This window comes from Stylophora pistillata, chromosome 9, assembly GCF_964205215.1.
Source record: "Stylophora pistillata chromosome 9, jaStyPist1.2, whole genome shotgun sequence".
Classification (NCBI taxonomy): domain Eukaryota; kingdom Metazoa; phylum Cnidaria; class Anthozoa; order Scleractinia; family Pocilloporidae; genus Stylophora; species Stylophora pistillata.
In genome coordinates, this window is record NC_142527.1 from 1540681 (window position 1) to 1566368 (window position 25688).

Consider the following 25688-nt stretch of genomic DNA (forward strand, 5'->3'; position numbering starts at 1 on the left):
CTGCTATGCAAACCTGTGTCACTGATGTGTGTTCACTAAGTCCAGTATTTTCAGGAAAGTCAAGTCATCTCTAGAAACGGATCAGTAGTTTCTAAAGGGAGATCAGAGTGTTTTTGAAAAATTTGAGTGAGTTCCGGAACTCACTTAAACTACCCTGGATCCAACCCTGGCCTGTTTGATTGAAAGCTGTCAAGAGAGAGTGCCAAGTGATTTCATTGTTTCCTTTCTGTGAACCAGACTGTGGTGCGAAAAGTTACTTCGAGGTTATTACCGATTCTTTCCAATTGCCTTACTGAATGAGGCATACTTACCAAAACTACCAAACGAATGTTGATGACTGATATTAATCACAATGAACTGAGAGTATTACTTTTGTTCGCCGAGGATCTCAAGAACCTTTCACAGAAATCCACGTGACCGGAAGTTGAAAAGGGTGCAAATTCCAAACAGTGTTGTTGATTTCAAAAATGGCTACTGTGCCATGATCAACAGCTTGCACATTGATTTTGGTTTAGTTAAGAAATGATATAGAAGATTTTATATTAATTTAGCTTGAAATGACATTTCAAAATGCCTAGGAAGAAAAATCAAAGTGCAGATGCCTCCTCATCAGGGAGAGATTCGACAGAGAAAGTACCGAAAGATAACGAAGTTCAGCTGAGATGGCGAGAGAACACCCTTGTCGAACTGCAGAATATGTTTACCGGTTCAATAGATCCTGAAGTTGTTCAGCTGGTACTTTCAGAGAGTAGTTATAATGGTGGGCATTTGTATGTGCTGTTAATGTTTTATTACCACGTAAACTTACAGAGTAATTTCGCTCACGAACGTTTCGTCTATGTTTAAGTTGGCTATAATACTGGTGTATTAGTCGATCAAGTCCATTTCAAACGACATTTTCAGTTCTGTTTCATCTATTGTAAATTCAAATTAACAGGAACGATGAGAAGGTAGTTTTTCACTGCAAAATTTTTTGAGAGGGGGGTAGGGGGGGCGTTCTTGATGTAAGGAAACATAACACTCAGTTTCCCTTTCGGGGTTTATTTCGAGTACAGCTTTTCAGAGGTTTTACCCAGTGGCAAAGGGAGGAGAGTTGCTTACCTTGAAGGGAAAAGTAATTGCCCTGATGACGGGACAGAATCCTTTAAAAGCTCTTTGGTATACCATTACATAAGTCGTGTTAGTAAGTACATCTAGTATGTTGTGTGAGTTGAAGTGGGATACTGTTTCTGCAGTAAATGATGCTGTGGAGAAGCTCTTTGTCCTCAGTGGAATAGAGCAAGGACAGATGGAAAGTGAAGCCATTCCAGACAGTCACCCCTCTAAATCATATAGAACTTCATCATCATCTTTGGAAAATCAGAAATCCAATTATTACCACGGTGTCTCAAATGCTGGTCAGTTAACCCATAAGGTTGACTCCCATTCTGATGGACCTCAGGCTGGAGCCTCTTCTGGCAATTTTAATTCATCAGTTCTAAAAAACAGTTCTACACTGACATCAAAAGGAAAAATAGCACATAATTCACCATATAGCACAAGTGGTGATCAGCATCAAGGAAAGGTTCCAAGGTCTCTACTACATTATAAACCAACATCAGAAGTGTTTTATGGTGCAAGTGGAACAGTGTCATCTGAAGGAGAAGTGTTGCCTGATGTATGCACCGATAATACAAGCTTTGTTACATCATCAGGCTTACCAGAGTTTCCTGATAATATTGCACAGCAATTTGACAGTTTATCAAACCAGGCAAACCCCCCCTATGCTGGGTTATTGTGTTCTAAAAAACCTACAATTCACCAAGGAGATATGCAAAGTGAAGATTTAAAACCACCTGCTGGTCTTGATCATTGTGAATTAAATAAAGCTAAACCTATAAACTTACCTATCCATGATCAAGAACTTAAAGGAAACTTAGAGTTGTTTATTAAACAAGAAACACCTGGAAGCACTGGCACAGAGGAAACAAAGAAAATTTCTTTGGGTTGCAGTGAGAAAGAACCATTAGATTTTGAATTCAACAGGAAACAACAACAACTTGAAAGCTCATCTCCAGCAGGTAGAACTGACAACACCAATCCTCGAGTACCATGCAGTGAAAGTCAGAGGACTTCAAATTATCACAATTATAATGATAACTATTTAAACTACCATCAAAACAACCCAAAGACATCTCTGAAGCACAATGAGGATACACCCCAGTTTCAACACAAAACAACTACCTTTCAACAGCTACAACCTCATCATGATGAAAAGAGTAAGTCAAAGGAAACAATGTCTCAACCACCAGCCGTACAAAGACAAATTCACCCATATCTACCACCTCAAGGATTCAGTCAAATGTTAAATGTCTCGCACCAAAGATTTCCTTTTATGCAGGTTAGACCAGCTGCATGGCAACAAGGATTAGCGACTCAAAGGTTTCCAGGACATGTTCCAACCCAATACCTTCAAGGGCCTTTCTCAATGCATCCCAACTTTTCATTTGGAGGTTTGTGGTACTACATCAGCCAGTAATTTATATCTGATGAAAAGGAGCTTGTACAAAGCAGTTGTCAATTTTATGAACAAATGAGTTTGATCCTTAATTTATGTATGGTCCTTTGAATTTCGCACATTACTGAATTCTGTTTTCAGGCTTAAATAAGGAAATCATACAAAGCCTTCTTAAACTTACAAATTAAAGGACAGTGAAACAGTCACGATATGTGAGGTCATGTTACATGATGTGACCTTTCCACTCTAACAGAAGCTCTGTTTAAACACATAAAAAAATTGGCTGATTACTGTTTGATTTCCAAATAGCTGTTTTCTTGGAGTGTTGATTAAGAGCTGGCATTTCTTTTGGTTAGTGTCTGGGCCAAATATTGTTCAATATTTATGGAATGATCATATTTGTTGAAATGATTTTGATCTTCACCTCTGGTGTACAGTATGACGTGAGATCACAGAAAGAAACAATTTTGATTTCAAGGTTTGGAAATTATATTGAACACCGAGGCACTCATATCAACATAATAATTTTTTTAGCACCCCCCACAGCTGTAACAAGACCAATCAGACATGGGTTTGGTGTGAGAGGTCCATTGTCGTCACCAACTCAGCGAAAACTGCTAATCCTAATGAGAGGGTTACCTGGCAGTGGAAAGACTTTCCTTGCACAGTTAGTATTGTAAACAAAAACACCATGGTCAGTCCATCTTTGGTGCAGTTCTCTTGAAAGCTAAATTGATCTTTTGAAACAGGTTGCCCCAGGCCATCCTTGCAAGCCATACTTGCTTCGTGATTTTTAAGTACTACTTTTTTTGTATTAAACAAGTACTGTGTATCATGAGCGTTCACACATGTAAGCATAAGTGATGATAAAGGATACATTTCCCATTACAAAATCATCTGGAATTTGTTTTTCTTGCAGGAAGCTCAAAGGCCCTCGTGGTGTTGTGCTCTCAACAGACGACTACTTTTATAGGAATCACCGGTAGTTAAGTTACTAAGTCACCAAAACAAATTAGGCAAACATTTGTAGAATAATCAGTAGGTATTGAAATTCACTTTACTCTAGCACTGCCTCTCCTTTCCCAGGAATAAAACTTAAATATTTAAAAGGATTACTCAGTTTGTTTCATGAGGTATTAGCTCTACAGTTGTCATGGTTCACTTTAGTGGGCAGCAAACAAATATATACATGCAAGTGAATGGCAAATTTGACACATTTGACAAATTTGACACATTTTTAGAACACTGTAGAATGTTTTAACTGAAATACTGGAGCTTTATTTCATGATACTTTCCCTTACCCTGATAAACACTGAGTAACAAAAAATACAGGGAAGATAATTGGCATTCTGGGTGTGAGATGATAATGGCTCTCATGGGAAGAAAATAAAGAGCTACTGGATAACGTAACAACAATCACTCTGTTTTATTATTGGAAGGTGTCATTGTCCTTTTTAAAAAAATGAGCTTGTATCTTGATCTTTTTTATTGGTGGTAATAGGAGTGGTTCTTATAAATTAAATCTATTTATTTCCACTTTGTTATCATCTCATAGTTTTAGGTTGAAGGGTTTTTGCATCTAAACCTCACTTCTCTCCTTTTTTTAGTTATGAATTTGATGGTAGCTTTCTTGGAGAAGCACATGAGTGGAATCGATCCAGAGGTACTGCTGTATTTCCCACAAAAGTATTTTTCAGTGAAACCAAAAGTGATTGTATTATATCTGTCCAATAAACCCTGTTTCTTCTTTTGCAGTATCAATATATTGTGTATCATGCAAACCTCTTGTGACTCAAAGTAGTTTAAACTTCTTTTTTCTTACTGTAAGTGGAGGCATGGTACATCTGTTGGTGCTCTCAAATTGCATCACACAGTTGTTACTTGTTACCCTGTCACTAGGCAAGAAGAACTGTATGAATTTGTACACTACATTCATATTTGCATGGAAAATGAAAAAAGAGGCTGTTAATTGGACTATTGAACTTGGGAAATTATTTTAAAAGCAATAAGTGTGAAGATCTAAACATTAACCTTCCTACTGCAGCTAAAACTGCTTTGGAGTCACAATGGTCTCCTTTGATCATTGACAACACCAATACACAGTCATGGGAGATGAAGCCTTATGTATCTATGGTAGGTATTCTGTTGTTCTGTCTTTAGTCTCTGCATTTAGTGATTAGGTATATCTACAGCCAATACAGGAGAATGAAAAATTATGTTGTTGCAAGTGTGAACATAATAATACAGACAACACAGAAAAGTGGTGATCAACTCCCCAAAAATGATGCTTTCTCAACCAATGAAAATCCAGTTTGGGTAGGTTTTGAAAGATCATAGTCTACCCTATAATAATTAGTATTTTAAAGTTGGCTAAACTGATTTCCAGGTTAAAATGTAACTTATTCTCTCTTGATGATTATTTTGTAGGCATTAAAGTATGGTTACCACATCAAAATTGTTGAACCTAACACTCCATGGAAATGGAATGTGAAAGAGCTTGTCAGGTGGATGGAAATCTCATTTGCTTTTCTGATTTTCTAACATTGTAGTTTTTAGTTTTCTGAAGGAGAGCATACTGCTATCTCACAGCAACTCTCTCCAGGCTCTCTTCACCAAGGGTCAGAAACTGGACTAACCTCACGACATACCTGCTGAGTTGAACTGGTGTCCAGTCAGCGAACGAAAACTAAATTACCTTTATAAATTTATTTTCTACAAAACCTGGTTGCCGTTTGATAAGGTTTGTTCTTGTAAAATACAAACTGATTTTACTCTTGATTTTATTATTAAGACGGAATCAACATGGAGTGACTCATGCGGCAATTACAAGAATGAAAGAACGTTATGAACATGACCTCTCTGTGGAAGCCTTAAAGAAATATGAGGGAAAGCCTGACGCAAGGAAGACTGAGAACGAACTTACGACTAAAAAAGCAACTGATGTAAAAAGTTACAGCGGTGGCCCCAGTTTACAAACTTCTTCCAAACAAACAGGTTCTGGTAACGCTATTATGAGACAAACGGAGAGCTCTACAGTCTCCTCAAATAAAAGAACTGCTTCAAAACAGGAAGAGAGTGGAAATATAAGCTCTCTAAAGTATGCAGAATGCGTAAACACGCCATCAGTTGATGATAGTGTTCGTGGGCATACGGAGCTAAGCTCGAGAAGGTTCGATCGTCCAGAAGAAACTTATTGTAAATCAAAAACTGGAAGAAGTGAAAAAAGTGAGTGTAATTCTAAAATTCATGAGATTGTTAACGCCGGTGATAAAGGAGAACGGGCAGATGCTGTAATTTCAAGTTTTAGTCCTGAGCCACAGCGAGCGCCTCGGATGAAAATCAAGAGGTTGTCAAATACTCAACAGCTTGTCACCACAGAGTTGTCGTCACACGATAGTGGAAATAACAAAAGCGATAAATTCTGTGGCACCGTAACTTCACATGAGAATCACGCGATACTCCATGAGATTGACAATTCCAGTGAGCAGAATACACCCAAAAAACACAGTGCAGTATTTTGTGTTGAAAAGTTATCAGCACTCGCATCCTTAGCTTGCACTCGAACGTTTTCTTCGTCTGACCATATAAATAAAACTCTTGAAAAAAGCCAGCGTAGGTTGCAAACGGTGAAAGAGTCAAAGTCATCACTCTCGCCTCCCTTAGACAGTTCGTTTGTAGGTCAAACTTCTGATGAAAATAGGCATTATGTTAAGTGTGTCGGCGAGGGACATGAAAAAGGTGAACGCACTGGCGAAACGTACACAGGAGAAGCCAGTAAGGAAGCGCTTGTTTCATCAACGGTCATTTGTGATGAATATCTTGAAAGTGATAAGTCTTTGCCTCTTAAAAATATCCTTGACGATGACGCCATTTTCAGAGGTGACAATACCGCGCCATCTGGAGAAATGGAGGGCAAATATTTCCCCACACCACCGCCCTTGTCGGAAATTCTGGTCTCAGCCTCGAGAACGAAGTTGAAAAGTCGTTCAAAGTCCACTAGCAAACCACTGCAGCTAGTTACAGACAACGTGAACTCACTTGTGGATAATAGTGATCAACTGCGTTCTGAAACGGCGCTGGAACAAGAGGTTTGTGATGGAAAACCAGATCCAGAAAACAGAACATTCGATGAAGATGTTTCAACTGATGAACAGAACATGTCTGATGTATCTTGCTTGCTTGATCCACCACAGCCGAGTTCATCCGAGAACCCACAGAATCAGCGGCATGCTGGGCTGGAGTTTTTAAAAACATGTTTCCCGGACGTGGACTGTGATTTAATAAATGCGATTTTGACCGCGAAGGGTGGTGATTTGACTAAAGTGGTTGACGAATTACTCGTTCTTTCTAAAGCTTCCTCAGCCGAGTTATCGACATTTCCAGCGGATCCACTTTTCTTTGCCTCCCAGCAAGAAATCTCTGACTCTTCGAGCTATGTGGCGCAGAAATCGTCAAGTCCAACCGAAGAAACAATGAACACCGCTAGTGCAATCCAACCACAAAGCAATTTTGGTGCTGAAAACAACAAACCTCCTGGTAAACTGTCCTCACAAATGCATTTGGCGCCAAAGGTATCGTCTTCAGCCCAGTCTCCGCCTTCAAACGCTGGTTCATCTTTTCAGCTGTCCCTTGAGCCCGCAGTTGCCTTGCACCTGATTGAGTTGTTTGGTCCATTTCCTGGAGTTGACTTCAAGGGTCTGTATAAAGACTGTTCCTTCATTTTTTCTTTTTTTTTTTTAATTTCTATCCTTCGAGTAGATATCTCTTCATTGTGTTCAATGTATTAGCATCGTGTTGTTTTGGAGAACGAGTACACCGAAAGACTTTGAAAGAAATGTTAACAGAGTTGTTGAAAAGGAGACTTCAAAGACTTAACACATTTTTTTTTCATATAAACGAGTTACAAAAGAGACGTAAAGCTACTTACAAGCTTTTGCGAGAGTTTGCCTCGTTGTATTGCTTTATAGTTTTGATTCTTTTCATACGTCCTCATTACCGATACGGAATCTGCAGTATCGGTCAAGAATACTTACACTCCAAATAAAATTCGGACTGAGAGATATACAGCTAGAGCGTAATATTCAGCTATTGCAAATGTAAAGTCAGCACTGATGACAACTAAATTGCTGCCTATTTGTTATTTCTACTTGGCAGAGAATATAAGTCAAGAAGATTTAGTCGTAGCTGTAGACAGCTCGTTAGCAAGACAGCTGTACAAAAAATGGGAGCACACTATTCAGGTATATACTTTAATACTGTGAAATCTTTACTGCTCTTCTTCAATGTTTAAAGCCTTGAACTCAATATCGTCCATAAATTTGCTACTAGTAACGCCTTACATAGAAGCACCATATAATAAAATTCATGTTCGTTGGCAATTATTCGAATACAGAGTAAGGAACTGTTAATTTTACCATCACATCATATCACATTTACTCTTATCGCGACTAGGTGTCATTTAAAAGCCATTTGTAAACTGTGCGTAATGTTATTTAAGAGTCAAAGTCTTTTTTTGTCATTGTAGACAAGAAAGGGGATTTCTGCTGCTAACGTAGGTAAGAACAATTATAGTTTTCGGTTTTCATGTAGCCCTGCTGAACTTTAGACTCAGTTAATTACTACAAATAAGTGTCTGAAACTTGATTTCTAATGATCATCGATTCTCTCAACTCTCTTTTTTATCAGTTGTATTAAAGAAAATTATTTTATGATAACTTTAGGATTTAAACACAAAGCGAAAAGGGAATTAACCGTTAATAACCAATTGGGTGGCGATCAGATCTCAGCTGAAGGTGAGCCATCAACTCCTCGTTTCCTTACAGAATCCCAGGCAGTTATAACAAACCCCTTATTACATTTACTTATTGTGCATTTGCCTAGTGAACTGAACAGACACCTTTTTGAGTCATTTTGGTTATTGGTTATTTTTAGGAACCTTGAGAGAGATAATGGATGAACAACTTGCATTGGAACTCAGCAGAAATGTAGGTGTGCGTTTCATGACCGATTCAAAGTGAAATTCAGCCTCGTAATTGGTTAATTTTTCTTTTGATTAAGCTGCCTGATGTGGCTGAGCAAGATTTGGCTGCGAAACTAAAGAAGCAGAAACTTTTTGAAATGTTTCCTGGCATAGATCGTGTGGCGTTGGAGGAAGTCTTTCAAGCTAATGGGTATGATTTTCTGCGCTTATTAAACAATTTTCAACAGCAGTCAGCTAGGTCCGATGAATAAAAAACTTTCTTCTTTTCACAGGTATGAATTGGCGCCATCAGTCGAAGCTGTGAAAGCGTCTTGTAATTTGTCAAGTCAAGACGCTCCTACCACTGTTATCGCATCAGGGTTTAGCGGCCGCCTTGTTAATCAAAAACCAACAAAAGAGGTACAACTTCTCATTTGTGACATGGTACACCGATTACGAATTTTTGTGACATCTATCCCAATATTCTTTTTGCCAGAAAATTGAAGAAGACTGGAGCTGGTTAGACTTGGATGGTGAGGGATTTCGATCAATTTTGTAACTGATAGGTTCGATGTTGCTATGCAAACGAGCTCTATAGTAGTGCAAAATTCTGTAAACCCATATCAGCGCAAGACTTTGAACACGTTAGATTTTAATTTCGTCAGAATTTCGCCTTTTCACGTTTGGGGTATTTGTGTTTTCAGTGTCCTCTCGGCCAAAATCAGACTCATCCTCGTTTCAGACCCTTGAAGATCCAAGCTACCTGGACTACCGCGCTGAGGCATTTCAACACTACAAGTCAAGGGATGAGTGTTTTAAGAAAGCAGCACTGGCCTTTTCCAAGAAACAGGGGCAGTTGGCACAATTTTATGCCCAGCAAGTATGTGCAGATGCCGCAAAACAACAACACCAAACAAACAAACAAACAAACCAAACCAACAGACAAGAACATTGAAAAAACTGTAGTGTCATAAGCAACAAAAAATAAAGAATAACAATGATAAAGTAAGAGGTACTTCTGATTCTTATTTGAAACTTAGATGTATTCTGTGTGATCTCTTTTGGTGGAGTCCAAAGCAGCCATACGTTTTCCTCTGACTGACGAAATAGCCTAAAAAAAAAACAGCTCCAAAGATACACGTGCTTTTCCACTTCCATTGTAGTTACACTATGGATATCAACAAAAATATAACTCAAACTTTGGTAGCATTCAAAACTGAACAAACTGCCTCAATGTGGAAACGTTTTGACTCTTTCTTTTCTTCTTTCTTTCCTTCTTTCTATCATTGCAGGGTCATTTGCACACCGAGAAAATAAAAGAAGCCAATGCACGTGCAGCGGCATTAATTCTGGACCAAAAGTAAGCTAAACAAGTTCAATAGACTGGCTTATTGCTTATATTTAGATGCTTGTAAGAGATTTGGTTTTGTTTGATCTACCACTGTAGTTTCACAGTCATAGACAGATGGTGGTCCAAGTGAATTATAACTATGTGATCCATCTGAGACATAAGGAGGATGTCAGTGCGGTGGATCAGGGAAGAAAGAGAGCGAATGTGCGCAATCTCAGACGTGTCCAAGTAGTATGATCATATCTGACAAGAAGTGCGCCCTCGGTATTTTAAAACTTTACTTTATTTTTCTTTAAAAGAAAAAATGACTTTTTGCGACTCTTTTTCGAGGTTGGATACAGAAGAGTACATTTCCGGCAAGGTTCTCAGTAGGCATACTTGATTGGCATATCACATAATGTGGTGCTTTTTGCGTTTCTTTTTTACTTCAGGAATGAGTTGACGGACGATAACACGATTGATTTACACGGTTTGCACGTTACTGAAGCCATCGAGGCTCTTGAAAATATGCTGAGCGAACGAATTGGTACGTTTTTAAAGGAAATGTGGAGTTGATTTTGTACCAAAAAATCTTAGTATGGCTCTCACACTTAATTGCATGGTCATTTTGTATACTGAGGCATTCTTATAATCAAGTTCTTTGATTCTGGTTATTTATCCACTAGAAAGAATATCTTCTTGGGATGTTCGATGGTATGATTGAATTTCATGAAAGCTAGGTGGAAGAATGGTCTTCTATAGAAATTTCCTGTGATACACAGGAACCATTAACAGTAATCATTTGAACAACAAACATATGAAATACATATATATGAACTGCGGTTATGAAACGTATATGTGCACGATCCTTCGCAGTAAAGCACTATTTAAGCAATAGTGAAAATCTGATTTTCACTATTGCTTAAATAGTACTTTACTGCGAAGGATCGTACACATATACGTTTCATAACCGCAGTTCATATATATGTATTTCATATGTTTGTTGTTTGATTTATTATCTACGGGTTTATGTCGAATTAATTTGATGGCCTGCTCCCAGTTGGCTTGTTAGCTCAATTGGTAGAGCGCTGCACTAGTATCGCAGAGGTCAGTGGTTCGAATCCCGTACAGGCCTGAATTTTTTTCAGGTCTGATTTTCACTATTGCTTAAATGGTGCTTTACTGCGAAGGATCGTGCACATATAGTAATCATTTGATAATCATGTTCGTTTTTCTAGCTGTATAATGGCTCCAGCTGCCCACTTAGAGACAATGACATGTTTTCTTTTTTCTTCAGACTCTTGTGGCAGTCTGGCCAGGAAAGGTTGCAAGTTCATCAATGTTGTAACAGGAAGAGGGAATCACAGCCGCGGTGGTAAAGCCCGAATAAAACCGGCCATCACAGACTATCTCAAAAAACACAACTACAGGTACGAAGACCTGGTATATAGTCAGCAGTTTTCACCTTGGTAGCCTGGCCGTCTTTTAAAAAAGGCCTGGAAGAAATGTATCCTTTTTTTTTATTTTCCTAATTAGGTTCAAAACAAAGTGTGGGCGAAGTTTTAGCGAAGTCTGGGTATCGCGTGTGTGTGTGTTGAAGGGGGAGTCATCTTAAATGTTACATCGAGCTTGATTTAATCTTAATTGGAAGAAATGTATTCTTTTTTTTTTTTCTTTTTCTAATTAGGTTCAAAACAGGGTTTGGGCGAAGTTTTAGCGAAATCTTGGTATCGCGCGCGCGCGCGCGTGTGTGTGTGTGTGTTGGGGGGAAGGGGGGGGGGGCGGGAATCATTTTTAATGCTACATCGAGCCTGATTTAATCTTAACTAATGTTTATTTTTACCTTAAAAGGTTTACCGAACCACACCCTGGCCTCGTTAGAGTTTTCCTATAGCTGCAAAGTTTTTAACCATGCTGACACGATTGGACGTAACTATATATATGTTTCTTGCAAGAACCTTGGGTTTAGAGAACGGGTCCAAGTTATCTTGATTTGTTCATTAAAGAATTCTTTTCTTAGGAATGATCGCAGTGAAGACAGATTTAAGAAATTTTAAATACCTGTAACTACAATTATCTTAGTGTATGTGCAATGTGAAAAAGCAACGTTATGTAGTGTTCGTGTCTAATAAATGATATTTTCATGACCCTCTCCTAATAATGAAAATGTAAGCGTTCTGATATGTGCCAAGCGAAAGGTTACACGTGCAACGGAAAGCCGCCTTCCATGTCGCGTGACTTGTGTTTTACGTTGCCTCCCGGGTAACGGGAAAGTCCATTATCATGAGATACGTTTCTCATGAAGCAGATGAATCGACAAAATTAATGCCAAAGGTTTATGTAAAGTGACCGTGTACGATTCGTAAGTGCTCTTTGCAGTTTATGCGCCATAATGGCCTATCAATAGCTGTGTAGAGTTTTCGTTCTAACTTGAAACTTGCAGTAAGAACGTCATACTCGGTTAAATGCAATTCTAAAATGACTCGAATACAGTAAACGAATATGCTTGGTTCGTTTAAAGAGAAAATTTTTCCTTTGCGACCGGCTGATTTTTATTATTTTCTCGGTAAGAAAGTTTCTATGAAACTCGACATTTCATTCCTTTTCTTACAATCGAACGCTACGAAACCGTCAAAAACACAAAGCAATTAGTGTGTGGGTTGAAAACACGTAGGCTTGGTTGAATTTAATGGCTTTCCGGTTTACCATGTTTCAGGAAACCCATAGTTTTTCATTATCCTAATTTACCACCCTTTCCTCTGTTTACTATTTGTTCGGTGGTTGTTATTCTTCATGTTTATTATATACACACAGTGATAGTCTATGATATGACGTCATTGCGATAACTATCCTCGTAGAAGGTTTGCGATCGTAAAAGTGTTTACTTCACATTACTCTCAATCCATCCTGAAATAGGAACTAAGCGGAGTATCTTTAAAATTTGGGTAACTAAATTCATCAATGCTTTACCAAAACTGAAAATAGCAAAAAAAAAAACAAAAAAAAAAAGAATCGTGTTATAAACATTCTAAGGACTCATTGCGGTTTATCAGCAAAAGACAATGCAGGCCGAATAGCAGTGACAACATTCTCCGTCGGGATTCGGTTCTTACCTGGTTGATAATCAAAATACAAGCTCGTATAAACAATGTGGGAGTAAGCTTGAACGCAATCTTTGATGTTCTAACCGCTTATGGGGGCGGCTAACTGGCTATGAGTTTCATTTTTAATTCAGTAGAATAATATTTGGCTTAGTTGGTTTAGAGCTTATGTAGTATATCGTTCACTGATATAGTTTATTTCTAATGTTTTAAAACCACTGAGTTACTCAGACGTGTATTTCATATATTATGCGTTACTTCAAATTGATGGTAACAAAAGCTCCTTCATTTCCACGCCAACAATGTTGGTTGAAAACTGCAAGTCACGAAAACTGCCTGCAAGTTCGTTAAACAAATGTACAGTAAGTGTCAAGAGTCCACTGTAATTTTCACAAAGTCCTAAAAAGTCAATTACGTTCTGAAAGTTCAGCCTCGCTTTTTTTCATAACACCTTTAACCTCCCGTGTCATTTTATGAAAATTGAAGAGCATGTAAAATATGTCTTTATCGTCGTTTTTGTTTAAATTATACCAAAAAAGGAGACGAAAAAACCAAACTATATTTTCAGATTGAACGGAAAGAGCTTGGAGTAGTAAGCAGAGCAGTTGGAACAGACTGGACCTGCAGCGACTGAAAGTTTTATATTTCCGCAAAGAGTTCTTCAACTGCAATCATCTCCCTTACTCTTGAGTGGCCAAACGATATCTTAAACTGATACGATATAAGGTTGCCTTTTTTAATAACACACTAAAGTTTGGCTATTGATTCGCATAATTTGGTGCGTGAATGTCATCCATAATCCTCTCTGTGTTATCAGATCACTTTTCAAAGGCAGGAAGCGTTGCAAGGGGCCTACTCGAGAAAGCTAATTTACTTTTAGGAAAAGGAAGTGCAGTTGAGATGCTCGCATCGGATGGTGTAGTTTGTGACAGGCAATATGCCAGAGTAAATTCTTGTTATGCATGGGCTGCTCTAAACAATGGCTCGTTCATTATAGGTTTTGTGGAAAGTGTGAATGAATCAGTTCAATTAGCTACAGAGTGCTCTCCGCCCTTTGATCAAATAAATCTCTTTAGGCAAAGCGTTCAAGTTGCAAACGAAGCCATTCATAAAAGCTCCTTTGTTAGCGTTTTAACACATCACGCGTTAACATAGTTAAAATAACCTTTGGACAAAATTATCAACGTTTTGCTGATGTATTTAATATCAGAAACGCGTGTAAGACTTCAGTGTTAACGCTTTCCAATCAGTACATTTGAAGGATACATTAACAAGAACTTTCAATGTCTCGGCCTTCTAACGCTTAAGTCTATAATTTTTATTTCAGCGCGCGTGAATGGCTAATCCTGTTTCAGCAAAGCTAAGGAACGTGCACCCCTTAATTTCCCCTTCTCCGCCCCCCTGATAGTCCTTTTGTTGCTCTAACTCGTTAGCCTTCTCTTTCCTCGAATTTCTTTCTCGTGATTGTTGTTAGAATTTCCTGTTTTGAAGTCGTTATCAAGACGATTCCCGCCTTTTCACTGATTTTTGACGACTTGACGAACAACGACAATCGTGAAAAAGCTGAAAGCGTTCTCGTAGGTGTCAATTGCATGATTCATGGCGTGCAACAGTGTGAAAAGAGTGCTATAATTAATACGAACCTCTCCACAACACGCTACAAAGAACAAGCCAATCTCATTGACGCAACAAAAGAACGGAACTATTGTTTTCTAAACGGAAACAGCGCCCGCTGTGGTTTTCATTCCTATTTTTTTGGCTTTCTCTGTAACAAGAATTTAAGAGGCTCTAACAGCTCAGTTTTATTAGACTCGCAAGGTCTTGCTTGAATCAAAGGTTCTGCAGGACACCTTTTAAAAGAACCGCAGATCCTATATAGAAATTACTGTCAAAACAAAGTGATAGGAAGATCAATTCGCACGTCGAACTGTCAAGTGACTTTTGAAAACTGCACTTATAAGTGGCTGTAAATGCGATTTACATGTTCCCGCTAGGGAAGTTTGACACGTACTCTGTCCAACCTTAGCAGTTGTACAGTTCCTGCTGAAAAATTGTCGCTACGCTTTTAAAGTCTCTCACTTTGTTTACTTCAGGTATGTTCATTCCTTTATCAGTTTTATTTCTCTCGCTCTGGTTTCGTTCATCCGTTTTCCTCAAATTTTCCACTAAATTCATCAAAGCTAATATCATTGATTCTTCAATTGATTGGCCCAGCTGTTAGTGAGAATGCTACATTCCACTGATATTGGGACGCCTTTGAATCGCGCATAAAACAGAGGTTAATTCCTTGAAGACATTTTATTTGCAGCAGTACTTACGCTCTGGAAACATGTCTCTATCAAATGTGGTGCGACGCACCGTCGTCCTGTTCATTTTAGTTCTGTCAAATACTTCACTGAGTTCCGCAAATCAACACAGTGCAAGAAAAAATGTCAATGAAGTCACAACCACAAGGTCTCAACCGAAAAATCCCTTACTAAAGACTCCTCAAGTCGACCATGAGCTGTGCAAAAAACCGATTTTTCCAATTCTTCCCCCCGGCTGGGCCCTACCACGTTCCTTGTGGTCTGTCCGCGCCATGATGTTTCTGCAGATTTTACCGGACGGCACAATTAACGGAACTCTGAAATTCCATGAACACGGTAAACTTGTTATCTTATTTAAATTTTTTATTTCATCCATCTCACATGACCTTGGTTCATTCACTTTAACTCGGGATCAACGAGCTGTTGACTCAATCAGATAGCAATTGCACGCAAAGCTAAGACACTAGGCACGAGTTAGGATTTACGACATACGGAAACTCTAGCAATGAAATATTCGTGTTTAGTAAACGTTTTACTGCGGATTTCGAGCTTACGTACCTTTGCGTTTGGATTAATCATAATCACTTAAGTACGGTTATTACAAATGTTTTGTAAGTTTTAGTTCTCCTTGGCTTCCACTCGGCAAGAGAATGTGTCAGTGTTCTGATGTGTTTATCAAAGTCACAGGGTGTATTCCTTTAGAACTTGGCTGGGGAGGTGAGCTCCTACGCAGAAACCCCAGCATGAAGCTCAGCGTGTTGTCATCTCACCCAGGGAGACCACAAGAAACATTACCCCAAGGGAAGTTCATTCCCTCCAGTATCCATTTTTCCGTGGCGGTATTTCGTAACTCAAGTGTGTACTGTTATGTTTAATTTAAAATTCCATTTACGAACATTTTCTCAGGTCTGTTTTTTTACCTTAGTGTAATTTTGGTTCACATCTAGTGAGAAATAAGAAAACCGCAAACCGTGAAAACAAACAGATATTTGTCGGCTTTCCATCAAATGTTTAATCTACAATATCAAACTCTCTGTCGGCTTTGTTTTTCCCGTTTGTTAATGTCTTGTTACAAGTAAACAATTTTAATGTGTTATGATGTTATTCTGCCCAGTGACGCAAATCCAACGCGCTCGGCAAATCTGGACGCCGACGGACTCAGATTTGACATAACAGTTGGAAAGTCTATTACATAAGGGTTATTTTATTGTTATTACGATGTAATTACAATGTTTGAGAGGGGTTCGGAAGTGAGCAGTTTTTGTAAAGTCTCCATGTTTCCCGCTCAGCACTGATCCATGGATAAGTTTCCATGTTATCATTTTAATGAGTGCACCTTCGAAAATAACGCTTTTACGGAGTGCATTTCATCATTCATTTTTAAAACTGACCGCAGCTACGAGTATCCCGGCTGTTTAAAATAAAGAGTACTAGCGGCCGCCTTACTTAAGTGACAGATCAAGTAAGCTTAATGCAAGGTCACCTACTGTCAAATATCTTCTGCAGCTTTACGGATGTAAGTTGGGCTCTATGAACTTTTTCGCTTGATATAGTTTCTTTGATTAATTTTAGAATGGCCGTGCTATTTAGAAATTTTCAGACACAGACGAATATGCGCTATTTTCTGCTTTCCTCTACATACTCGCGTGGAATTGGAGTCTGTGCATGAAAATTCGCATCCAATTTAAAAGGTCTGTAACTTCTGGCGTTTGAGAGACAGAAGACAGGAAGTGGAGTTCACTTCTGTATTGAGTCAGCTTACCGAGATCTCGAAAGATATTTTGTAAATGTATTGGACTTCATACTAAAGTCCAAGTTTAGTTAATCTTGACTCAATATTGATTTGATTTCTGAATGTTTCAATCCGCTGTACCTCGCAGCTTGGACTTCGTGAATGCAATGCAATAAAGGCGTGCAGTTTCTTCAGCAGTGTTGTTCAAAATTAACAAATTGCAACATTCTTAAAACACTTTGCAACTATAATTTGAGTGGTCAATATGGTATAATTTAATTTTATCTTTAGAGCATAAAACTGACCCTTAGTCAAACTGGTCAACATACTGATCCGTTTGGTTTGTTTGATTTAACAGCAAAACTAGCATTGGAAGTAGTCGACAACTGTAGTGTAAGGATAAAAGGCGTGGCCACTGAAAGATATCTCGCTATGGGGGTAAATGGAACTCTTGTCAGCCAGGTGAGGATTTCTGATGGGAGCTAGCGCGGCTTCCTTTTCAAATTCGCGAGCGATTCTATTTGGAATTCAGTTATGGTTATCCTGTGATGCAATCACATATAGAACCAAGTACTCACCACTTAACACTTTTTCTCACTTATGTGACTCCTGACATCTAAGTTGCTGTGTGTTTAACACTCACTGAATGTGTACTTTTTTCTTCCAGATTGATCCAGACCGAATCAGATCCATTTTCAGAGTTCAGCTACAGAAGGAATTTTTTACATTCAAAAATGGCGAATTTTTCATTGCGCTTAAACATGGTGGCACCACGAAGAAAGTTAGAGGAAATCAGAATGGTAGAAGCAATCGGCGGAGCACTCGCTTTGTACTGTTGGACCGAACACCGAGAAAACGAAGATTTCCGTCAGCTCTCGGCTCACCGAGAATGAAAGACTTTGAGCCGAAACTCTTTGAGGGTTTGCAGAAGCGCTAACCTGAACGAAGGAACAAAAACCGAATTTCCTGGTAAAATATCAAGTCTTGACAACCATATATATAGCATTTGCAGTTCAAAGTCTTGAGTCTGACTACTCATTTTGTCTCAGTTTTTTTTTTTTTTTTTTCAGTTAAGTATGAGCAAAACAGCAATGGGAGCAGTTCAACTGTTTTGTTTTGTTCACCTAAAAGTGCATGCTAAATCAAGTTGTGTCGCAGCAGAGCCTGAAATGAAGAGAAAGGTGTTGTTATTCTCTCTACTTCAGTTCCTTCTCTGCAACTCCAAGTTCGAATTAGGAAATCATTTAACACAAACATAATGAGAACTAAATTACCTTTTTTTGCTAGTCAAAAATCGGACAGAAGATAGCTTTGTGATATTGAGACCTCAGTGGTTCCAAAAAGATTACGCGCGCTTGAATGAGCCAATCACCACAATTCTTAGAGCCGATGCAATGTACCAGCAGGACTGAGTCCGATGACCCGCAGTTCCAGACCTTCATCAATTAAGTACTTCTCGATCAAGAGTCATTCAGGGTCTGGGAAACGCCACATATTTTCAAACACACACGCAGCACAACGCACCGTGAATTCCTTTTGACGTAGTTGGTCGCATAACTCTAACACTTTGGCTTCCCAAAGCGTTTTAAGAAATACAACTTACTTTTATAAGGGCTACATTTCGGTCATTCAAGTAGATGATGTAAATCGTATTTGTCAGTGTAGTAAGAGATTAACTGTTGGAATTAAAAAGTAAATTAAAAATAAGCTCTATAGCTGTAAATAAACTTATTGTGGTATGTAACAATTTTTTTTTTCGGACCGGGGAGACCGCGTCATACGGTATACTGTAAGGAACCCTGTTAGGCCTTCACCACATAGATACAGCGAGGTAAAAAAGTGTCCGTTTTAATGCCAACCAATAAGATGAAATATCAACGTCACTTTTTATTCCTATTACAAACGCTCCGTTCTCATCAACCTTTTTATCTGAAATATAGGCGATAACGAATCAGAAAGAATATATTTTAAAATAACACACATTTGTGTTGTTGGGGTCAGAGATGATCTTTTCATATGGTCCAGGCAGTAAAAGATCATTGTTCAACACAATGAACAGCCGCTATAAAACCATATTTTATCCAACGAAAAGCACCAGAGAAAAATATCGTCAATTGTTTTTCCTTTTGTTGTGTTAATCTTTGTTTAGAAAATAGCACTGTTTCCTAGACAACTTATACGCTGTTCAGTTTTACATTGATTGGCAAAAACTTGGTCGTTAATTTGCAATTCAGATTCACTGAAGATTTATTTTGTGTTCGTTTGTCTTAGTTCTTATTTTTGTCTCGCACATGTTCTCCTTTTGCTTTGTTTTTGAGCTTTTGTAAGTTTGTTTTAACCGATTCTGTTAAACTGATCTAGCGATATATGTTTGAGCAAAATAACAAATTTCATACAGTATTAGCTACAGAAATACGCAAAACAAGAGGCTTTCAAATGTAAATACAATACAGCAGATGTGTACACTGTCAGAAATTAAATTTGCGAGTCAAAATGTGAGAGTGCACCAACCATTATCTACTATAGGCAACAGGAAACTTTACAAGATCAACTTGTTATTTTCAAGAGTTCCTCATACAACACAAGAAGAAATATTTTCTCAGAGCAAACAACATTCACTCCAAGACAAAGACGGACAAGAAACTTTATTCTGTATGTGGAACATTTTTCTGGTTCTAGGACAGGATATCACAGATTGCATGTTTGACGAAAAAGCCGTAAGTCCATCTGTAAAATTGGAATCATGATATTCTGAAAATTGGATCTTGTATTCTGATCTCAAGTTGAAAGCTTCTGTCAATTTTGGATGTGACTGAAACGTTTAAAACTCTGCTGTTTTTCAGTCGTTACGGTGAGCGTGCGAATAGAAATTCGGATGAGCCTGAATTTCATCGTTCAGAGTTTACACATCGGTTTACCTTAATTCTTTGCCCGTGGCTTCTCAGGCGGCAAGAATTGTCAGAAGAATCTACGCAATCATAAAATTGAGCAAGCGTTTCAAGTTAAGTTTGATTTTTATTTTCGAGAGGGGTTGTACCCATGGGCGATCAAGTCTTCTCCCGAACCCTATCTTCTTCTTCTTCACACAGTGGGACAGAACGCCGCGCTCCGTCGGTGCAAGCGCTAAAGATCATGGGGGGTCTCGAGGAAGAAGAAAGTAAGCGGGTCACGTCAGACAGTAATAAAGCTTGGTTACAAGGCCCCCACTCTCTATCACGACAAAGTTGTCGCTTTGAGCTTCCAATGGACATGCTTGTTCTTGAGCAACTGTCTCCTTTGCAATACGTATCTCAGTTTTGCCGTGTTAACAGTCGCCGTAAGACTCTCTTTCGACATTATTTCGTTAAAAATGACCGAGATAGGGACGGTGTTATGAACAAGAGAGAACTCCAAAGCGCTCTCCGAGATCTGTACGCCCAGTCCATCGACACTGCACAAGTAAATGCTATTCTCGAACTCTTAGACATCGAGAGATCCATGCGTGCGTTTGATCTGGATGTGTTCACGGCTGTGGCAGCGTTCTCTGAACGCTATTTGTACTACTACTATAGCTTAGCCGTGAATAATCAAACCGAAAGACGAATGGTTTTGGAGGAGACTGACTTCTGTGCCTTGCGCTGGAAACTTGAAGGATGTCAAATCGATGACAAGTTGAAGAATGTTCTAGCAGTGTTATAGCGATCACCTAAGGTCAGATAAACCAAGGCTGCTTTCTTCCTAATCTGATTTCATTATTCTGTGATGGTTACATGTAAGGATAATACAAAGCCATGATACTGTCAATGCGGTTGGTGGTTGGGACTACCTGTCACATGCGCAGTGAAGTGAGCCAGTGTTTCGATGGGTGGGGACGAATGAGAGTGCGGGCACATGCAAAAGTCAGCGGGTCTCGGTCTTCCCAGTCCCCTGATGTTTCCCTTGCTGCTCTTCACCACAGATTGCCAAGTATGGCCCACAGGAGGAGGAGAAGGCAAACGCAGCCTCCGAGGTTATGACCTCTTTGAAAAACACCGGTAGACTTTCCCCAAGTAGCATGATTTTAAGTCTGAACTGACACTCTTGGCTGTGGGCTCGGTTCTGCGTAATTACTTTTCTCGACATACTAGCATGTACTGCTTGCGGCCAAAGCAACTTCATCAATCCGAGTTGAAATAAAGTTACTTACTTAGCTGTAATTATGCCTGTTTCAGGACCTCAGTTAGTCAGGGGGATCTGAAAGGAAGAGCTGGCAAGCGACAAACGGCAGTTGCAGATTCAGGGAAACGACTGCTTCCATAATTTTCCTTTGCCTAAATCACGCCTTTTTCGTCTGTCCGCCTTTCTTTACTCGATTAGCCTAACCCAGGCTGACAAAGGGTTTGGCGATAAGAAAGGGCATGCAGTATTCTAGCTTGGGTCTCCAAAAAGTAACAGCAAGAGATAATGTTTATGAACTCTTGTTCTACATGTATTTATATCAAATTACACACAAAAGAAATGATGTAATCGATAATAGAGTAACAACGACGCTAAATTTCAAAGTGATTTTTCATAACTGGTCTCGATGAATTGAGAATCATATTTACTGTGAGCTGTTTCACTCTGGAAGTAGCACTCCTTATCTACTGAAATTTCAAGTCACACAAATGGATTTGAAAATGTACACATACTGAAATTTTTAAAAAACTAAAACATTTTCTTTGTAACGGGTGCCTTACAAATTTTCAGCTGACTTTACCGACTATATTACCAACATTATTATTATTATTATTATTACTATAGTGGATAAAGGTTTATCATTAGTCAAAAAGTATTAAAATGATTAGTATTATTATCATTATTTTTATTATTCGTTTGGATCATTCCACTATTGCCCTTATTCGATCTACTACACTTATAATGAAATCAGTCTAAAACGGAAACCATCAGAATCCATGAAAGTCCCGCACTTTACAATGATAGTTGCCATAATTCACGAGATAACACGGCTATCTTTAGCCCTTAGGAACCGCTCATTATAACACGGCTATCATTAGCCCTTAGGAACCGCTCATTATAACGGCTATCTTTAGCCCTTAGGAACCGCTCATTATAACACGGCTATCATTAGCCCTCAGGAACCGCTCATTATTTATCAACTGGAGAGGGGGAGGCGGAGGATTTGGTTCTGTCATGCTAAAATAATTTAACTGCGACCTGATAAGGACCTATTCTCCTTTTTTCGCACTGAAAACCACGTACCCCTACCTCCTCCGACCTCCCCCAAGCAATAAATAGCAACAGCAACAGGGCTGAATAACGTCTGCGCATGTGCGAGATCTCTTGGCTCGCGCTAGGGCCAATGGCCTGGGCACCATAACAAACTTCGAAAAAATGGCGGCGTTTTTAAAAAGTTTCGTATAGCGCCCGGTTTTTGGTGAAAAGGTAGCGCCAGACTGAAAACGGTAGAAAGAAATCTTTACGCTAGTTCCCTCGTTCATTGAACTACACATACACTTTTGTACACTGAGGTTTAAGGGTTGTACACTTAGTGAAAACAGCGCGTTAACACGACAGATTTATCGAAGACTTAGCAGATGACATCTTACGCGGTGTCTTGGATGTTATCGACGTCCATCCTATTGTTCTTTAGTTCCCATGCAAAGCCCAATGAGCGGACTTGGTGGTTTATTAAGCGAACACGAGCTGGAGAAACATGCCAAGGTCGATTGAGGCGGTTTGACGAGGCCATTGATTGGTTTGCGGACGAAAATTTAAATTGCTGGGCTTGCACTCGGCATTGGATTAGAGCAACTCGGGAAGCCAATGAATATCGCTCGTGTCCACTCTTGGAGCACTCCAAAGAGCTGTCGAAGAGAAAAGTCCCGAGGCGGTTCTACCGTCTATTTGATCGGGTTGGAGCTAATGTCCCCACTTAACGGCCCGGAACCCGATGGTGCAACAAGTGTTCTACAATTGCTGATAGTGTTTTCTGCAATGAACCAGATTATGTTCCACCAGTACATGTAAGTGCAGTGCTTATTTTTGCCTAATGTTGTTTAAGCAACATTGAGATAATTATAGATATAATTGCAAAAGCACTCAATATTTCATGCCCCTGAAAATGAAATACCAGTCTCACACAATCCACACGTACACATAAAATAGGCTGGAGCCATATTTTGTTTGTTTGTTCATTTGCCAATTTGGCCCACCAAAAAACCAGACTGCATAATTGCTACTTTGTTATCACAAAAAATCGCTCCAGAACAATACCAAAATATTTTAACATGTATCTGCTAAATAAATTGACCCTGAATTTAAGAAAATCTAATTTCGTCATATTTTCACCTGCTCGAAGAAAATTTACTTATCAACCTAAAATTATGATGTTTGATAACGAGCAGAATAAAAATGTAGCTTTAGAATGTAAGGAATTTATAAAATACTTAGGGACACTAACTGATAATCATCTAACTTGGAAACATCATATTGATCATATAGCAATTAAAATAAGTCGAACCATTGGTCTAATATCTAAACTACGGCATTTTGTTCCAAAACACACTCTTATAAATATCTATAGATCTCTCGTTGCACCTTATCTGAGCTATGGGCTAATAGTTTGGGGCCAGGCATGTAAATCATATCTTGATAAGCTTCTAAAGCTGCAAAAACGAGCTCTACGTTTTATCTATTTTTCTGACCGCAATCAGCATGCAATTCCTCTATTTTCCAATGCTGTTATTTTACTGCTACAATTTTCTTATTATGAGCTTACAGCTAACCTGATATTTGATATTAGACACAAAAACGCACCTAGAAGTATTCGAGACCTGTTTCAAGACATTTCTAATGTTCACCCCTATAATACCCGATCCTCTGCTTTGCACAACTTCTACACAAACAGCTCTAGGCTCTCTATTCAATTGAACTCGTTTTCTAGAATTGGAACAAAAATTTGGAACGAGATGCCTCTTACATTAAGGAATCTCCCAAAAAATGACTTTAAGAGAAAAATTAACAGTACTTTTCAATATTCTGTCCTATTTTGCCCAAGGCTCTTTCGTGCTTAGCAACCTCCTACGTGCATCCATAACTCAATAGTGTATGCTGTGTTGTTTACCATTTGTTAAGTATAGCCTTAATTGTACTATTTTTGTATTTTTGTGGTATCTTTGTTTTTATGCCTACTCTTTTTATTTAACTTCCTGATTTCTGTAAACCTGTATACTTATTCTCTCTAATTAATTTCCTGATTTCTGTAAACTTGTATACCAACTTTTTTTCTTAGTTAAGACATGACCCACCTAGATTAGCTAGCTAACTGTGGGCATGTCCAATTTGTTAAAATAGTCATTAGAAATTAGAATAAATAAATAAAGGTTGTTGTTGTATCTGCTCCTTACTTTTCAGGGAAACACTAAGGCATCTACATCTTCTCCAACCAGTACTCAATCATCTGATGGCAGACAGGTACATGAACATAAAATAATATTAGAAGAATCAATTTCTAATTATAAAAATTGTCCTAATAAGTGACATGGTGATGTTTTGGTATGAATTTTCTTAGGAGTGTGCTTCACAAAGCATGGCCAGTCAACTTGACAAAACACTACAAAATAAGGAAATGACATCTTCAGGTAAACAACTTCCCACAAACTTACTATTTCTGTAGTATAACACATATAATTTGTTTGTAATGTATTAACTAATTAAAAGTAAATAACTCTGAGGAGGCACTGCAACAAGAGGGCACCTGCAGGTATGATAGTCACGTAAATCTAAAATAAAATGATTCTCTGATTAAACACTCCCTCCACATCATCCTCCACTTCATTACTATTTAAAAAATAGTTATTGAATTGCTTTTATGGTTTAAGACAATTAACAACATACCTCATAATTTAGGAACAGTGACATGTGTCTCATTCAAATAATAGAATTTATCGATCGAGTAAGATAAGCAAACTAAGTAAAAAAAGTACAGTACAGGGGTATAGGTACACGTAATAAAGGCTGATAGTTTCGAAAGAAACTGTTTGGGGCTGCGTCGGTGGGAGTAACGAAATAATTTGGATATATGAACAAAGTTGAAATGGTAAATTGGCCACCGTAACGATTACAAAAGCTGATGTTTCGAGCGTTAGCCTTTCGTCGGAGCCAACAAGACGTAGGTACACGTAGCCAACAATACATTCCTTGAGAAAGCATTTTCTTTTAGCTTTAAGTTTTGCGAGTCAGCTTACGAGTGCATGCAGGTGCTGGCCATTCATGTTTCACGACAACACAGAGCGTTTGTATTCACATAAATATTAACTTACGACTAGCGCAAGAAAGGTGCCGTTTTGATTACAAAACAAACTAAGATCGTAATACTCACCTCTGGCGACACTTTTCCAAACTCTCATGTTGCCATCAATGTCTCCCAAACATCATTTCTTTCTCAAACGAAGCAGACGAGTGTAAATCGAAACGAAGAACGCGTCGTGGCGGTTGAATCAAAAGGCGTCTCCAAAGCTCAGAATATTTACTGCTTTAACGACAAGTTTTCTCGTATTTCTCGGCATTTCTTCGAGGAAAAATTTCGGATTGTTCAAATTTTCATTTTCCAAAGCATAAAAAGGAGATATTTGTGTTTAGGTGCAAAAATAATGGAAGACTTTCAGTTCCTTTCTTGTCGTTATTCAACTGAAGAGGAAAGAACCACGCATCACGCTCGCGCCGAAATTTTGATGTTGTTGTAATGACATCTCGCACATGCGCAGACGTTATTCAGCCCTGTCAGTAACAGCCGAACCAACA

General features: G+C 38.7%; 3 protein-coding genes, 1 long non-coding RNA gene and 1 pseudogene across 7 annotated transcripts; 4 read left to right on the top strand and 1 right to left on the bottom strand.

Moving 5' to 3' along the window:
• The first annotated feature begins 431 nt into the window (after nt 1-431).
• On the top strand, nt 432-11933 carry LOC111327618 (NEDD4-binding protein 2). The gene is made up of 20 exons (XM_022931839.2): nt 432-760; nt 1236-2492; nt 3032-3164; nt 3417-3479; nt 4105-4160; nt 4542-4630; nt 4925-5001; nt 5289-7192; nt 7652-7737; nt 8022-8052; nt 8218-8289; nt 8429-8481; nt 8555-8667; nt 8750-8876; nt 8953-8989; nt 9161-9336; nt 9749-9816; nt 10239-10333; nt 11084-11216; nt 11638-11933. Exons 1-20 carry the CDS (start codon nt 571-573, stop codon nt 11678-11680), a joined length of 4803 nt encoding a protein of 1600 aa, XP_022787574.1. The 5' UTR covers nt 432-570; the 3' UTR covers nt 11681-11933.
• A 148-nt stretch (nt 11934-12081) lies between these two features.
• On the top strand, nt 12082-18632 carry LOC111327643 (uncharacterized). Of its 4 annotated transcripts, XM_088732575.1 has the most exons (5): nt 12082-14980; nt 15196-15529; nt 17284-17387; nt 17593-17894; nt 17996-18632. In XM_088732575.1, the coding sequence occupies exons 2-4, from the start codon at nt 15217-15219 to the stop codon at nt 17860-17862; spliced, it is 687 nt and encodes a 228-aa protein (XP_088588701.1). In that variant the 5' UTR covers nt 12082-14980; nt 15196-15216; the 3' UTR covers nt 17863-17894; nt 17996-18632. The 4 variants fall into 4 exon arrangements, with proteins under 4 accessions (XP_088588701.1, XP_022787624.1, XP_022787617.1 ...); XM_022931889.2 differs by having other exon boundaries at nt 15181-15529; nt 17593-18632; XM_022931882.2 differs by having other exon boundaries at nt 17593-18632.
• A 912-nt stretch (nt 18633-19544) lies between these two features.
• LOC148722763 (uncharacterized) lies at nt 19545-25624 on the bottom strand. Its single transcript, XR_015991512.1, has 3 exons — nt 25267-25624; nt 24293-24345; nt 19545-22875 (listed from the first exon to the last, which is right to left on the bottom strand). It is a non-coding gene; the product is annotated as an uncharacterized LOC148722763 (long non-coding RNA).
• On the top strand, nt 19965-22908 carry LOC148722764 (uncharacterized). The gene is made up of 2 exons (XM_088732577.1): nt 19965-20615; nt 21116-22908. The coding sequence occupies exon 1, from the start codon at nt 19965-19967 to the stop codon at nt 20601-20603; it is 639 nt and encodes a 212-aa protein (XP_088588703.1). The 3' UTR covers nt 20604-20615; nt 21116-22908.
• LOC148722765 (uncharacterized) lies at nt 22481-24471 on the top strand (annotated as a pseudogene).
• Nucleotides 25625-25688: the final 64 nt, after the last annotated feature.